Here is an 18,074-nt window from a genome sequence, read left to right on the forward strand (position 1 = left end):
TATACGAGCTATGTTATTAATCATAAGTAAAATATCTCAAACACATGGTATAAAACATTGCTTTGGTTTAAGTATTATTTTTAGAGCTGTAGATAAAGTGCCAACATTTTACAACGATAATTACAAAGGGGTCTGCAAAGGCTATAACACCACAATGGGTTAAGGTTTTATAATGGTCAAGGGAGGACTTGCTGCATGCTGGTTTTGTGACTATGTTGGCCTGGTCATGAAGGTGTTAATCTGTGCTGTGTTTTAGCATTATATGGTTTTCTCTAGTATTGTATTTTTTTTTTTTTATTTTACTTGTGGACATAGCAGATTTAACATTCCTGTAATGAAATCCCACAGTAGCTTGACATGCCAAATACAGAGCCCAGCTGAGAAGGTGAAATAACATGTAAGACTAAATACCTTGCTGGCACTTCTTGGCAGCATCTTTCTGGACCACATTGACCTCCATGTGGAAGGAATAGCAGTAGTTACGGAACGGGATCCAAGCTGAGTCAGCTATGGAGTTAGGGCAGCTGCTATTCAAACTCCACTTATGTGGTTTGGATGATTCTGCCCGGAGAAAGGGAATGTGAGGTCAGTGGAATATTTTTCTTATTAGAAAGAGTAATAAAAAAATATCAAGACAAGCAGCCTGGTTTTTCTGTATATAGATAGATAGATAGATAGATAGATAGATAGATAGATAGATAGATGGATAGATGGATAGATGGATAGCATGTGGCACAAGATACATTATGATGACAGAGAAATGGGAAAATATAAAAGCTAGTTAAGAAATATATATCATTTTTGATATACACAAACAATACATATATACACACACACACACACACACACACACATACATACATACAGACATACACGCACATTATATGGGTCTCATTTAGAAGTGGGCGCGTATGGGCTGAGAATGTCTGTAGGGGTTAATAAGAAGTGATAAAATCACCCTATTTATACACAAGATAATAATGTAGTGAAGTGTCATACGCACAAGAAAGATTATTGTCTTCAGTTATTAATGACTGCAAAAAGTAACGTTTTTCATATGAAATGTAATTAACTACAAACACAAATACAATACACAGATTAAATTATATACAAACATCTGTTCTTTCTCCATTTAATAATCAAATGGGACTCTTATTTCCTGCTGTAGTCCAAATGGAAATGTCAATTAAGTAATGCGAATAGGGAGCCGCGACTTTGTGTATTATAACCGCAATACTGATGATTAAAGTACTATCAGGCTTGAGGGGTCAATGTAAACTCAGCCAATCAGAAGGGGATAAATAGTGTTGCTCATCTTTGCATATTGTTCCACCAGTCCTCTAGCATCCACATGAGATTCCTCCTAAAATGCGTCTTTGCAGATGTGTCCATGTCTAATCTTGTCATAATTATGTGAGCATACCCTTACTGTACTCAGCAGGGCTGTGGAGTCCGTACACCAAACCTTGGACTCCGACGCCTCTATTTTACTACTGTCCGACTCCTTTGTAAATGGCAAATGTATATTAATGCATATTAGCTAGTTATAACAAATTTACGTAGTAGAATCGTAGCAGAATATAATCATTAGGCTATTTAGATTCAACATAAAATATATTTTATTAAAATTTCTGAACAATAAAACTTTGCCTAATGCCTATGAAAGTAAGTATGCAACAAACTACACATTTAATACATTAAAAAAAAAAGGTTTTAACAGAAGCGTAGGATATACCGTAAAACTAAAGAATATATAAAATTAAGACATGATAATACAAAAGCTGTCCTCTGCTTACAAACTTTTTATAATTACATTACCAAATGCTTTCCTATAAATATATTCACTAGTACTCTAATTTTTATGGTAAATCTAAGAGAAATTGGATTAATTACAGAAACATATGGGGGTAAATATATTAAACTGCGGATTTTGCAGGGGAAATTTAAAACAGCAATGTCTTTAAAGGCAAGTTTTGCCTTTGCAAAATCCACAGTTTAATAGATTTACCCCATGATGTTTCTTTAATCAACATATGTACAATATTATGAATAATAGACCACAAAATATATTTAGTTGAGCAAAACCCTGAACAAAAAAAATGCTATCAGATAAAAATAGATGTTGCCTATAGCAACCAATCAATCTAGCTGTTATTTTGTAGAATGTACTAAATAAATGACAGTTAGAATCTGATTGGTTGCTATAGGCAACATCTCCACTTTTTCAAATCCGCAGTTTAGTAGCTATAGCCCTTTGTATTTTTAATAAATATATGAGGAATTTGTCCTCAGAACTAGAATGGCATCAGTCACATCCTCCCTCAAATCTGATCTAATTATTCTAAGAGCAGAGAACAACCTCTCAACACTAACTTTGGTCTCTGCAAAGCAGTAACCACCAGGGCAACATATATAAGGGAATGACTTCTTGCACTCTGAGATTTGATGAATGATCAAATGTGTCAACTTCTTATAGAGCAAGTGAGAAATTTAGCTGAAATGTATTCAATTTGTCCTCTTTGGATTAGGAGGAACCCATTTCTATGTAGCAACAATTTGTATACTACTTGTGATCCAAATATTTGTCAAAATCAAATTCCTCCTCAGTTGAAGACATGACAGCAACACTAACTGCAACTTCCTTTTCACGTTCCTGTAACCCATTCATCCTAACTCAGTGATGGCTAACCTGTGGCACTCCAGGTGTTGTGAAACTACAAGCCCCAGAATGCTTTGCCAGTAGATAACTAGCTGATAGCTGGCAGAGCAGGCTGGGACTTGTAGTTTCACAACAGCTGGAGTGCCACAGGTTAGCCACCACTGTCCTAATTGCTACCCCAAATAGAGCGTCTTTCCCTTTAGTCAGCTGTTGATCATCCAGCAGAATCCAATGAATTGGGCCTACATAAATAGCTGCCAAATGGAACATGTTTTCAAATAATAGTGTATCTTGTGGTTTCGTGGAAGCAGCAATTCCATCTGCAATTAACCATCCTTTTTGAGACAGGCAAAACATCAGCTTCCTCCACTCCTTCTAAAGCCTGGAGTTTCCTTAGTTTATAATTTATTTAGTCGCTGTAAATGAGTGAAGAAGCAACTCTCCCAGTTCTGTCAACTGTGTCCACTGACCTTCTATTAGCATAAATTAAGGGTTATCCATGTCCACAAGACTCTCTAGTAATTAATGCACAATGCTTATCCTCACCTCTGTATCAACATTAACACAGTACTCCTCACTTATAACCTCTCCACTTGTAACACTACCAACATTATTAGTATCATATTATGTGTTACTGACACTCACAGATCCCTCCCTGGACAATGGACACTTCGGGCAAATTCAATTAGCCGCAAAGTGTCCCAGGAATGTCCGTGAGACAATTCACGGTGAAGATTTCACTGAAATCTCTGCTCATTTTTCCTTGATCTTCATAGAGAGATTTCTACCGTAATTGCTGGCAATCTGCGTGGCGCAATCTCCGCACGCCACATACCGCCAATTGAATTCCCTCCTCCAACTTCACAACTCAGCTACAGTTTTTTCCCTTTTGTTTTGAACAAACTTTATTGCTTTCCAAACTGCTGTGCTGGTCTTTGGGGTTTTTTTTTCTTGGTTTCCACAACACTTTATTGGCTTTCTCCTGCTGCTATTTAGCCTTTTGTTTCTGCAAGATAATGATCAGGCTCATGCGTTCAGAGACTATGAGACTGATCTAGAGGAGTGCCTGGGAATAATGAGTCATGTATGCCTGTACCTGCATTAAGGCGATCACTGATATATAATATTATAAGTTTTTCATTTTAGCTGGAGTCCGACATTTCTACAGACTGACTTAAAATTGCCTCCGACTCCAACTGTGCAGTACGGAAGTGTGTTTCCTATGCAAAAAAACAGAGCCCCGTAATAATTTTCCTGTACACACCAGGCTTTAGTCTAATTACACACTTTCTCAATTTAATGATCAATTCCTGCACAGGGCTCTTCCTATAGACCTCTGAGAAAAGTAGACACAAAAAATAAATTGGATTCAATGAGGTGATATATATGGAAACCTATGATATATATATATATATATATATATATATATATATATATATATATATAGAGAGAGAGAGAGAGTTTGTAACTGTCCATATAATAAAGGAATAATTGTTGTAGTGCTGTGCATAATGATCTGTAAGAGAAGTTGTACTAGGCAGTAAAGTTGCACTGGGAAGTTTGTATCTGTGAGAAGTTGTGATAAGCAGTTACGTTACAATGGCAAGTTCATGTCTGTGAGAAACTGTACTAAGCAGTGATGTTGTACTGGGAAAGGTCTAATGTGCTTAATAATAATAATAATAATAATAATAATAATAATAATGAGAGTTATATTCGAGTTAGAAGTTGTAGTAGACAGTGAACTTGTACTATGAATAGTGGAGTGTACGTACCAGAACAGATATATGCACAGATCAGCCACCTGTCTAATACTGTGTAGGCCACTCTCATACTACCAAAACAGCTCTGACCTGTTGAGGCATGGACTTCACAAGACCTCTGAAGGTGTCCTGTGGTATCTGACACCAAGACACTAGCAACAGATCCTTTAAGCCCTGTAAATTGCGAGGTGGGGCCTCCATGTCTCTAACTTGTTTTTCCAGCACATCCCTCATATGCTCGATCGGATTGAGATCTGGGGAAATTGGAGGCCATGTACTCACCTTGAACTCTTTGTCATGTTCCTCAAACCATTCCTAAACAATTTCTGCCGTGTGGCAGGGTGCATTATCCTGCTGAGAGAGGCCACTGACATCAAGGTATATCATTGCAATGAAGGGGTGTACTTGGTCTGCATCAATGTTTAGGTAGGTGGTATGTGTCAAAGTAACATCCACATGAATGCCAGACTCAAGGTTTCCCAGAAGAACATTGTCCAGCGCATCACACTGCCTCTACCAGCTTGCCATCTTCCCATAGTACATCCTGGTGCCATCTCTTTCCCAGATAAACAACGCACATACACCCAGCCGTCCACATGATGTCAAAGAAATCGTGATTCATCAGACCAGGTCACCTTTTTCCATTGCTCCATGGTCAAGTTCTCATGTGCCTACTATATGCGCTTTTGGCGGTGGACAGGGGCCTGACCGATCTGCGGTTATGCCGCCCCATACGATGCACTGTGTGTTCTGACACCTTTCTATCATAGCCAGCATTAATTTGTGTTAGAGCAGCTCTTCTGTGGGATTGGACTAGAGGGGCTAGCCTTCACTGCCCATACGCATTAAAGAGCCTTGGATTCCCATGAGCATGTCACTAGTTCACTGGTTGTCCGTCCTTGGACCACTTTTGGTAAGTACTAATCACTGCACACTGCAACACACTACAAGACCTGCCGTTTTAGAGATGCTCTGACCCAGTCGTCTAGACATTGGTCCTTGTCAAAATCGCTTAGACCCTTTCATTTGTCTATTTTTCCTGCTTCCAACACATTAACTTTAAGAACTGACTGTTCACTTGCTGCCTAATATATCCCACCCCTTGACAGGTGTCACTGTAACAAGATAATTGTTGTTATTCACGTCATTTTTCAGTGGTTTTAATGCCTCCCCTCTCTGTTTGATGGGAAAACTAAAGGAACAAAATGTCAGTACTTTAGTCTCGGGAGTATTAACTGGAAGAAACGTGTTTTTAGCACCAGTTGCTGGACTAACTATTCAACTCAGGCCCAAGCAGAGACTGATGACAAAAAGGCAAGAGACCTCTTAGACTCCACATCCGCATCCCAGAATCTCAGTCTAATGGCCTTTATAGCATTTACAGCCATAGATGAAACTATACTGTAGAACAATTTGGTAATTTGTTGAAAAGGAGAAGCAATAATGTCTTTCTCTTAAAAAGCGACACACCAGGAGAAACAGAAACCTCTGAAACCTGAATATTAAGAGTCTAGTGAACAGCCATGACCAAATGATCCACGCCTTGTCTCCTAACTGGCTCTTCTTTCACGCTAGCAGTATCATCAAAATCAGAGCCTCCTAAAAACTCTGCTACCTCTTGTGGGAGCTCTGATGCAGAATGAGAAGAAAATCTGAGCGCAATCAGACGTTTACGCAACTTCTGTACTGAAGAAGAATCTTAAGATTTTCTGCAGATATGAAAAACGCTCTCACCATGCTTATGACTGACCCTTCCAAGGTCCTAGTCCAAGGTGTCTCAGAATGGGTCCCAGAAACAGGTTTCTCTGACTGAGAAAAATCATGTGCAGACACCGGTCCTCAGACTCACAGGTCACACATCGGACACCTGGTTCGGCAGCTTAGCGTGGCATTTGGAACAGGTAAAGAAAATGACACACTTTCCCCCAACAGACTTAATCGTAGAACTAGTCGCCCAGCTCTAGCATTGTTCTCTATATTCCCATGGTCGCGGTGTCCCTCAAAGTGATTGTAAAAGCAAAACACCAAAATAATAAGGAGATCACATCCAGATACTCCATAAACCACAACACCTACACAACAAAGCTACAAACGTTACCAAATGCAATGCACACAAAACTCACGAGCGTTGTAGTTGCAGATAGCTCCGGGCAATTTGTGATCACAATTCACCGTGCTCCATGTTCCCTGAGCATCCATGTACGCACAGCCACTCATGTGTAGGGGCTCCCCATCCCTCCAGTTGGTGTACGAGAGCCCGTCGTCTGTTAGCCATGAGTAAGATCGGCCGCCCTACAAAAGCCAAAGTTCTTCAGTACTTCATCTAGGCATCAAAGGTTGTATCCACATAATAATAAAAATAACTCATACATTTAACACTTTTACACTAATTTGAAAATACTGTTCAGAAGAGCTACAGTGCATTCAGAGCTAATGATACATGCAGTCTGCTCTTCATCCCTTCTTGATAACACAGATTACAGAAGCAGACTCCCTTTCTTACTCTAACAGATATAGCTTGGTGGAGAAGAGAATATTCAGGGCCTGATTCATTAAGGATCTTAACTTAAGAAACTTCTTATTTCAGTCTCCTGGACAAACCCATGTTACAATGCAAGGGGTGCAAATTAGTATTCTGTTTTGCACATAAGTTAAATACGGACTGTTTTTTCATGTAACACACAAATACTTCATAGCTTATTTGTACACTGAAATTTAAAGTTGATATTTGTGTGCTACATGAAAAAACAGTCAGTATTTAACTTATGTGCAAAACAGAATACTAATTTGCACCCCTTGCATTGTAACATGGTTTTGTCCAGGAGACTGAAATAAGAAGTTTCTTAAGTTAAGATCCTTAATGAATCAGGCCCTCAGAGAGGATCTGTCTGCTCATCCTGAGGTAGAGAGAAGTAACAGTAAAGGTAAAATTGAAAAATTGAAAAAGAGCAAATCAAAAAAAGGTTTGCTGTAAAAATGAAGGTCATGGGATATTTTTTCCCTAGGTAAATATCCCATTTATTCAATTGAACATTGTTAAAATAACAAGTTAAGCTAAAATAAAAGTCTTAAACAAAAAAGCTATTTATAGCATTAGAAAATATTTATACAACAAGTTTCATTTTGTTTAGTAATCATTAAGGAACATGTTTTCTATGCTCAATAAAGGATACTGTACTAAGCCTTCTTTAGTCATAAAATGATGCATATATATATATATAATTATTACTAGCTCTTTTATATAGAAATTGCGATGTGCCCCACCTCTTCATTTGCTAGCCCAATCCATAAAGGGGTCTTTTGTCCGCTGGCTGCTAAAGTAAGATATGCCTGTTCGAAAGGGTCTAGGATGCTAGTCAAGGTGGCATTGCGCGTCTCACACAACAGGCGGGCATCTGACCAAGTCATTGGTTTCTGCAAAATCAGGAAGGAACTGTTCCTGTAACGGAGGCTGGAGCCGGGTGGAAATGGGAATGGCTCAGAGGGTGGGTTTAGAGAGGGCACTGCAGGAAGAAGAACGTGTCTGGTTATGTAATAAACACATATTCAAACTTTTATATTAAATGTAGTGCAACCAGCTCTCACCTTTGCTGATTTGGCAGATGTACCCGTAGTATTCCAAACACAGTTTGTCATCCCATCGTCCGGTGAACTGAGGCGGAAGTCCATGCCAGACTGCAGCACAGCTAATCTGAAGATGCATAATTTAGTAGACTTTAGTTATCTCATTATTTTACTGTTGAGGTTGTATAAGGACCAAAAATGCTTTTTTTGGAAAGATAATCTATTTATCCATCTGAGTGCTATAGGTGGAGAACTGACATCAGTGCAGCTCCGCTTTCAGGGAACTGCAGATGTATAGTGTTTACATCCCAGAACTTTAGTGAACTGGTCTGAGTCCTGGCTCACATACAGGGAGTGAGTAGGTGTCTGTCTGGACACCTGATCGCTTGCTGATCACACAGGTAGAGCGATCTCTATTGGATCCCCCTGTGCTGAAGAACACACTTCCAGGGTGGTCTGCTGGAGAGAGAGAATTTGGGTGTTCTGAAAATAATTGTCCCTCTACCACAAGCGCCTCTAGTGTTAGAACGTTTCTAAACATGACTGACATACAGTGAATGCTTATATTATACACAAACAGAAAATATATATATATATATATTATTATGACCCACACACACACAGACCAAACCTCTAATACACGTTACAGGCAGTAAAGTACATTTAAGGGAATAATTGTGGTGTTGTACAAACAGTGTGGATATAACAAAGGATGGCATTTATCTAATGATTTATAAACCTGCTAAGCCTAGATAGCCTGCAGTTGTCTGGGTCTTCTGGATTGTTTGTCCTTTATACATTCAACATTAAATTAAAAACGTTTTTTCCATCTCTAGAGGCCATGTGCCACAGATAATGAATTAGATGAAGTCACCTACCATCTTTCCATTAGATGCACTCTCCCTGGATGGTGCCCCTGGAACCCAGTTTACATAGGTCAGAGGCTGACCTTCCTCCCACTGGAACCTTTGCCTACCATTGTGGAGACCAATCCAGAGGTCAATGGTAATATTGGGAAGTATAGATGTAATAAAAGCTGAAGAGAAGTAGAGACACAGAAATGGGTGTGATTTTTATGTGATTTTTTCTAGATGCCTTTAGCCAAATCGAACCAGTAAGGTAATTTACTTATTTACTAACTGTCCTATATGCGGACAAGCAGAGTATTTAGTTTTGCACAAATGCACTGAAGAGTCTACCAATACCAATCACCATGCTCCATTTTCCGACTAGATCTATCTGTTCTGCTTCACTTCTAAGCCCACTTCTGCTTTGGAAGACGCCCCAGTGCAAGCACTCTGCAAAACTATTTACAGGGCCAATATGTAAATGCTTCAAATAGTAAAATAGTAAAAATGGCACTTCTGCCAAGTTCTGCCTGTTATCACTCTTGAAGTGCTCCCTTAAATAGAGACAGTACACTAATGTTAACATTTAAATTTTTTCTTCTGTTTTCTTACTGTTTGTTCCTGCACAAAAAATTAGCTAGGAACTCAGGTGCAATTGTGTAAAAATACAGTCATGATATCACAGAATGTCATTCTTAGTCTTGGTCCAGATGTCTAGCTTTATTATAGACTCTTATGGCTATATGTATTAAACTGCAGGTTTGAAAAAATGGTGATGTTGCCTATAGCAACCAATCAGTTTCTAGTTATCATTTATTTAGTACATTATACAAAATGACAGCTAGAATCTGATTGGTTGCTATTGGCAACATCTCCACTTTTTCAAACCCGCAGTTTAGTAAATATAGCCCTTAATGTTTCTCTACTTTATTTTTGTCTCCAAGAGACATATATTGCCTATCCAACTAGGTTTTTGAAACATGACAGGAACTTATTCTGATACAGAACATCAACCCCATGACAGACAGTTCCGTCCATGTTTGGCATACCAATCAAAATATTAATATTTGTGGATGGCTCAAGGGTTCACAAATTTGATCATGTCAATACAACACCAGAACTTGCTTTCTGTTGAGTATTGGATCATATTAAAACACAGTAATAAACGAGCTTTCCATATTGCATGCGGTAGACTCTGGAACAAACTCCCAGCATCTCTACCTCAAAGTTTTCAGGAAAATGCTTACATCACATTTTTTCAGTGAAGCATTTAGACATTTAACAACAATCATATTATGTGAACCCCCTTGGTAAAAGGACCTTAATAAACTGATTATTTATTACATATATTACATTATACCTGAGTGAACAGGCACTTACCTTGCTCCAAGTAGTTGTCTATTGTGGCAATTTCTCCTCCAAGGAGTTTGCAGGAATCTCGAGCTTGTTGCCATGTCTTAACCTCATCCATACTGTCTGCTCTCACTCCAAAACACTACATGATGATAAACATCAAGATTGAAGTTTTGGAGTGAAGTATATTTAGGAAGTAAAGTGTAAATTTTAATGTGAGCCAAAATAACTTAAGAAAAAGGAATGGTTCACTGTGCTTACACATAATACATTTGTGGTGTCTTTCAAGATAAAGCATTCTTGATTGAAGGGTTTGTCCACTTTTGGACAAACCCTGTTCAATATTAACACCCCTCCTTCCTGGTTACCTGTATCCAGGAGCTGGCTCACACTGTGGCTCTTGGTATTGGATGACTCAGTCTGTCCACTGCCCTTCAATATCGCTCTATGAAAGCTCTTCCTTAAAGCTGTATTGAACAGCTTTGGAAGCTTTGTAGTACTCTTAATTTTGGTCATGATCGTGGTGATTTCCAGTGCCTGATTGCAGGTAATTGTGTGGTGGATATTGGTGTAGTGATCCCCTAAGCAGGGGTTGTCCAAAAGTGGCCAACACCTTTAAACCCAAGCACAGCCTTTTATGTTCTCCTTGTGTTTGCAGGTGCTCAGTGCCTGTCCACAGTACAAAAACATACTGTAGGTTAATACTAGAGTGTGTGTGTTTGTGTGTGGGGTAGAGAATTAATACTGTACTGGGATGGATGTGAACGAATAAGCAATCTTTGTAAAGAGCACTACAATATGTTGGCACCATACAAATAAAGGTAAATAATAATGATAATAATAATAATAATAATAATAGAATAACAATAATAATCTCCACTCAAAATAATAATCAGCACCCATATAATGGTAATTTGTTGGATGTACATATGCCTATCTACAGCTTTATGGGTCTTCAATTATTAACTAACTATAACATGATATTTTAAATTACACTAGAGATTCCAATTCTCCTCCAACCTACCTTGTTCATGAAAGGCAGCCAGCCCTTGGGGCACCCGCCCACACTTGGTGGTGACAGAGGAGGTAGAGTGGGAGATGGCGCTGAGTTGTTGCTTCGTTTACAGATATATGGTAGAGCAGTGATGCATTTTTGATCACCCCAGTCCTCTAGAGACAGAAAATAAAAAACAGAGTGCTATGTGACAGTCATATGCAGGACACATGTTTTACTAGAAATAACATCATCAGGTCTATTCTTACACTCTTTGGTGTCCTGGCAGTGGCACACGCAGGGGGGGTTTCTGAGTCTCCAGAAACCCCCCCCCCCCCCTCCCCTGCGCTAACTAAGTGGCCGCCATAGCGGCACTATCCTATACAGCAGCCGCGGCGCTGTCAAAGAAGCGTCCGCGGCGGTGCTGTATTGTATACAGCACCACCGCGGACGCTTCTTTGACAGCACTGCGGCTGCTGTATAGGACAGCGCTGCCGATACGGAGCTGTGTGTTTTTTGCTTTTTTTGGGGGGTCAGGGGGGGAACCCCCCTGACAATCCTGCGTGCGCCCCTGCCTGGGTAAATAACAGGTTAGAGCCAAAACATTGAACATTATAAACCTACGTTGTAACAATGTGACCAAACATTTAACTGTATGATGGTTAAATGAATAAACACATTTTGGGCCTGATTCATTAAGGCACGGATATGCTGATAAGTGCTGTATTTTGCGTAACATCTCAGAACCGGACCGTGCGCCAGTGAACGGCCAATTCACGTTCGAGTGAAAGGACCCTTACAACAGCTTACAATTTCATGGGTGGAACGGGGAAGGGAATGGGCGTATGCATGTAGACGATGTACTGTAAGGGTGTACCAAGCTCGAGCGCACACAGCAGCGCCCGATTCAACCTTTGGGCATCTGAAAGGTACGTGCTTTTCTGTGGTATCACTTGCACCAGTTACAGGTCAGGTGTAAGTGCCGAGTGATAGTGATGATGGTCACAGATGCTACAACATGTGTGTGTAATCAGGAGCAACTGTAAAAATGCATTTTATGTACAGTAGTCATTCATAACATCCTAATGAATGTATTTTATTGGGAACCCCCCCCCCCCCCCCCCTCCCTCACACACACACTTTTGTTAATGTTTCGTCATTAATGACTATGGGCCTTATTCATTAAGGAAAGTAAGGCAACAAAATGAGTAAGGTTTTTCCTGGACAAACTATGTTACAATGCAATGAGTGCAAATTAGTTTATTATTTTGCACATAACATAAATATTGACTGTTTTTTCATGTAACGCACAAATACTTCATATCTTTATTTTTACACTGAAATGTAAAGTTGATCTAGGACATGCCCTACCCCAACTAGGAGTCTGTCCCCACATTTTACATTTACCTCTCCCTCCAATGCAACATGGTTTTTCTAAGGTGCCCAGATACTCATTTTTTTTTTGCTTTACTTTGCGTAATGAATCAGGCCCTATATTATTAACAGGCGACATTAATTGTTTTTTGTTTTCTTTCAGAGTGGTCCTTTGTGACTTTATATTCCACATATGTATAGGACTTATCCTGCAGTGTATAACCTGGTAAAGCAGTGCGCACCTAGATCCATATTCATCAACAGACAAATCTTTGCACCCACTCCTTGCTGAATACAGACGTGCATATGCCCGATGTATGTGTTTTAAAAAAAAACAAAAAACGCACATTACGTTTGTTTTACGTGTCTTAATGAAACAAGCCCTTTGTAGTGATCTATTAGAATTACATAGACTGAATTAGAAATAGTACAAGATACAGGTAAATAGGTAAATCTGTGGCTTATGGTCTGGTCCCTGGGTTCCAGAAGTACTGCATGCTGTATATGCTGCACCGCGCTACACTGAGTACTGTGCAGCACTGACCGTAAAGTCAGGAACCATTAATAATGGTTCATAGTCCACTCTGGGGTGCCAAGCTGTCATTTTGTTGCTGATATTTAACCCATTTATACCTTAACTTAAATTGGAACATGGAAAAACAAACAAAACTTTGTCCAAGGAAAATGACCTCACTGACAAATTCTTTAACAAAACTAATTTTAAACAGTTCAGGGACTAATATAAGAGCACTGATCTGAAGCGGCTGGGTAGTGCTGCTGGTGTCATTATGATTAACACGTATATTTACACCAGGCCGCTACCTCTACTGCAGCTCCCGGGGTCATGTTATACTTACACGTAGACGCCCTTACTGTGCTCACCTTATACTTGCCCACCCACAATCTCCCTCTCCAGGCATAAGGGGCATCATGTCCAAGATATGCTCAAAATCTAAATACAGATGCATACGTCCAACTCTAAAAAGTGACAAATCTTGAGATCTGTCATATAATAGGAACTTTTACATATATATTGAAGTTCCATTTAAAAAGTAACTACTGCATGTACAAGGGCAGTGAATAAAGAGGAAATTAGAGACTGGAAATTGCACTTTACAAGTTACAATTCTACTATCTGATCATTGATGACTGAGGCAGCAAAGCACAATGTAAAAAGACATATGATAACTGTGAGATCATTAGATCTCTGAATCTATCAATAAATGCTTGTAGTAAACATTACAATGGAAAGAAGCTATGACTCAGCTAGGTGCTGAATGTAAACCTTACTCACCCCGACTTGCCATCATGTAGACACATTTCTTCTCTCTGGTAATACGACCCGGCCTTCCATGAGCCCAGTTCACAAAGTTCAGCACGGACTTGTCTGACCATCTACAAAATACAATACAGTTGTGTCAGATTAAGGGCCACATAGGTCTGTAGCAGATAATTATGAAGGGTCTAACACTGGCAGAGACAGTTTGGATAGTGCTGTGTCAGTGTGACTAACTCCAATGGACAGTGTGGCTAGCAGTGAAAACGTGATGTCTGCCTCTACCCACTTCCATCGCCCCTTTCCTTATATGACGTGCTCACCACTAATTGCACAGCATGGGAAATGAAGAGTGTGAAATAACTTCCAACAGTCCCTCACACTGGATCAAGTTCCTGGATGAGGACAGTGCCCCAAAATTGGGACTACATTGTGATGCACACCACTACCACTTTGTACCCAGATTAACAGCCACATAGCCATCACGTATCAGCCCCATGTTCAACACATATTACCTTATGCCAACATTACCAGCCTTAGGCCCACCATTAGTATCATAGAATCTATTACAGCCCTGTGTTTAGCAGGAGAGTTTCATACCTATAATCTAATGCTCACCACATACAGCCATGTGGGCAGAGGCTTATCATTCTAATATCCCCATGCTCCTCATACAGGCCCTATACCAAGATTATATGTAGGCCACTAGTTAGACAGCCTTGGATTAAACAACTGATTTAATAAAGATTTTGATTTAAATGTACTTTGTTACTCTTATTCACGGCTTTGTATGCTGTATATGCTGCACCGCGCTACACTGAGTACTGTTTAAATTCAACTTGGTTGCTTTTGCCAAAGTCTCTTGTGAGGTTAAAGGGTGGATAGGGTGCAAAGCGGTAAAGCTATGATTCATGTGAGGTTTTCAGTGCACAAATATGTTTGACTCATCAATTCTTGGCGCAACTAAACAGAGCTGGAGAAGAAATAAATAAAGACAATGAAATGACAGTTGGAACAAAATCAATTTGAAAAGTTGGTTGCACCATGACAGATATTACAGCAGCTGAAAGATGCAGAAGAATTATAAGGATCTGCGCTCAATAATTTTAAACCCTACATCTGAAAGTTGCTCACATGTAACTAGGCTTGAGGGCCACATGCTGACCTGAACATACATGTAATAATTGTGATGCAATCAATGCAGACTTCTGTGTGTATGGTGAGTCGAGCCATACAGGTCAATAAAACAGCAAATAATCTGCAGTAATATCCAAGTCACGGATGTGGTGAGTGCGGTTGTGATACATCAGAACTCTCTTGTCTCCATATATCAGTGATACATCAGAACTCTCTTGTCTCCATATATCTGTGATACATCAGAACTCTCTTGTCTCCATATATCTGTGATACATCAGAACTCTCTTGTCTCCATATATCAGTGATACATCAGAACTCTCTTGTCTCCATATATCAGTGATACATCAGAACTCTTGTCTCCATATATCAGTGATACATCAGAACTCTCTTGTCTCCATATATCAGTGATACATCAGAACTCTCGTCTCCATATATCAGTGATACATCAGAACTCTCTTGTCTCCATATATCAGTGATACATCAGAACTCTCTTGTCTCCATATATCAGCGATACATCAGAACTCTCTTGTCTCCATATATCAGCGATACATCAGAACTCTCTTGTCTCCATATATCTGTGATACATCAGAACTCTCTTGTCTCCATATATCAGTGATACATCAGAACTCTCGTCTCCATATATCAGTGATACATCAGAACTCTCTTGTCTTCATATATCAGTGATACATCAGAACTCTCTTGTCTCCATATATCAGTGATACATCAGAACTCTCTTGTCTCCATATATCAGTGATACATCAGAACTCTCTTGTCTCTATATATCAGTGATACATCAGAACTCTCTTGTCTCCATATATCAGTGATACATCAGAACTCTCTTGTCTCCATATATCAGTGATACATCAGAACTCTCTTGTCTCTATATATCAGTGATACATCAGAACTCTCGTCTCCATATATCAGTGATACATCAGAACTCTCTTGTCTCCATATATCAGTGATACATCAGTTGTCTCCATATATCTCCAGATTTCTTCTCACACCTACTCCATGCTGTTTCTGTCTAAAATGACAGCTAATGAATATGAGCACACTCTTTTCAATCACCTGATGAAACATTTCACTGTATTGAAAACAAGTTTCCACCTGTATCTGCTGTGTAAGACGAACAACTTCTATCACTGTTGCCCCAGGGCATATTATACCAAAGTCTTCTCATTCTGCCTGGACATTTGTGCTTAAGGAGCGGGCTCAGTGTTTCTAACACGTAATCCCGGAGCATTGTGTATTGTGATTCCATATATTCTATTTTATAACAGTGTTTAAGTTGCTCTCTGGCTACTAAAAAAAGAGCCATTTAATATACTGTAACCACACTTTGCCTAGTATAAGGAGGAGGGGTTCACACAGCTGTTCCACATAATCCAATCAGTCCTTGCAATATGTTGTAATCTGTGCACAGAGAGGTCAGAGGTCACTTTATCTGATCCTATGTCGCTTGAGGACATGCTTCACTTGTAACTCTCTTATGAAAGATTCCTCATGTTGTTTTAGCATTATAGTCATGGGAATTCAATTAAATGCAAAGTCCCACAGGAGCCTCCCATGAACTTTGCGGTATAACAGTACCTAAAACATTACTGATTTTTACGAGGTGCAAGCAAAAATCAGCAATGTTTTATGTACCAAACATACTGTTGAAACACATGGTGCGAGACTCCTATGAGACATTACGCTGAATTGAATTTGCCCCATGGAGTTTGTTCACCACCGCACATAATCCTAATACAGTGAATTCTCTGCATATTGCTCTCGGAGACTCCAACCACGACAATAACCTCATCTTTGGTTTAACATAAGGCCTGCCTTTGTGTTCTTAACCATTTCATGTGCTAGATAGTTTGGTTATTTAAAGCCTACATACAGCATATTTCCCAGTTAATGATAACTCTGGTTGATTTAAAATTTAATTGCAGTAGGATATAAATTGTAATGGATTCCGAGTTAAGTGTAAGGAGAGTAGCCCAAGACTTCCTCAGTGTGATCTTTGAAACCAAATCTGGGATGGTGGCGGTTTATAGTACGTGTATGATATGAAAAAGGGGATGTTAAACATTACTAGACAAATTTGCTGTTACTAGCCATAGGGGAAGTCTATGCGCTCTACACTGCTAATCTCCTAATGGAATTACCTAGTACATATTCATGCAGCTGTGAATACTGTGTTTCTAAATATATTTGGTGTACACCCGAAGACAATATTAAATTTGCCCCCTGGGAGCCTACAAAAGCGACTTAATATATATAGTAATAATTGCTTTTTTGCCTGGCATATGGAAGTAACAATGCTATGTTACTTCTCGCTGATTTCTACCATCCTTTTCACTATCTGTCCCAGAAATAATCTGATTTGCTTTACCTTGGTACCTGTGTTTGTATATATTTTTGTTCTTTCTGTATCATGTTGTGTCTTGGTTCTGTATATGTAATGTACGGCGCTGCGGACCCTATGTGGCGCCTTATAAGGTAAAGATAATAATAATAATAATAATAATAATAATAATAATAATAATGTTATAATTTACATTTTACTTGTCATACTGGCCCAGGTTATCTCCCGTATTCCACTGCAACATGCTTGAAGGAAAATCACAGTTTTTCTTAATTTCATTTATTTTAAAAACATTTTTTTCTTTATTACTTAAGCTTGACATTTATATCTCTGATTCGTGTTAATGTGCATACACCATCTCTACATGAGCTACATGAGCTAATGGACCACTCACTGTAATCATTTGAATGTTTTGGAGAAACATGTGGGTACAATATTATGTGTTTATTTGTCTAGCATTGTTTATTTATATAGCTGCACTGTATTACACAGCGCTGTATAGAGAATATTTAATCATCCACAGCAATTATTTTTCACATGACACTTATTTATGTAACAAGGTCTATGCTTTTTAATACTTAACAGATTATTAGTACTTTATAAAGAGAAACTCACCAGATTAGTACATGTCTTCAAGAGACATAAATTACCAATAATAAGGTTCTTACGTTAAATAATGGTCAGGTGGAATGGGCCTACCAGTTTTCACAATATTCAAGAGGAGTATCTGTATTAATTAAGATAACTGCACAG

The 18,074-nt window shown here is 39.1% G+C and overlaps 1 protein-coding gene across 1 annotated transcript in view; it reads right to left on the reverse strand.

Moving 5' to 3' along the window:
• Window positions 1-18,074, reverse strand: part of MRC2 (mannose receptor C-type 2) — a 90,726-nt gene that overhangs the window by 5,052 nt on the left and 67,600 nt on the right. The window contains exons 19-26 of the mRNA XM_075177376.1: window positions 13,850-13,950; window positions 11,212-11,357; window positions 10,215-10,329; window positions 8,865-9,022; window positions 8,008-8,113; window positions 7,687-7,925; window positions 6,546-6,714; window positions 412-561 (exon numbers count right to left, since the gene is read on the reverse strand). Coding sequence (XP_075033477.1) covers window positions 412-561; window positions 6,546-6,714; window positions 7,687-7,925; window positions 8,008-8,113; window positions 8,865-9,022; window positions 10,215-10,329; window positions 11,212-11,357; window positions 13,850-13,950 — 1,184 coding nt within the window. The remainder of the gene's footprint in view (window positions 1-411; window positions 562-6,545; window positions 6,715-7,686; window positions 7,926-8,007; window positions 8,114-8,864; window positions 9,023-10,214; window positions 10,330-11,211; window positions 11,358-13,849; window positions 13,951-18,074) is intronic.

This window comes from Mixophyes fleayi, chromosome 6, assembly GCF_038048845.1.
Source record: "Mixophyes fleayi isolate aMixFle1 chromosome 6, aMixFle1.hap1, whole genome shotgun sequence".
In the NCBI taxonomy this organism is placed as follows: Eukaryota; Metazoa; Chordata; class Amphibia; order Anura; family Limnodynastidae; genus Mixophyes; species Mixophyes fleayi.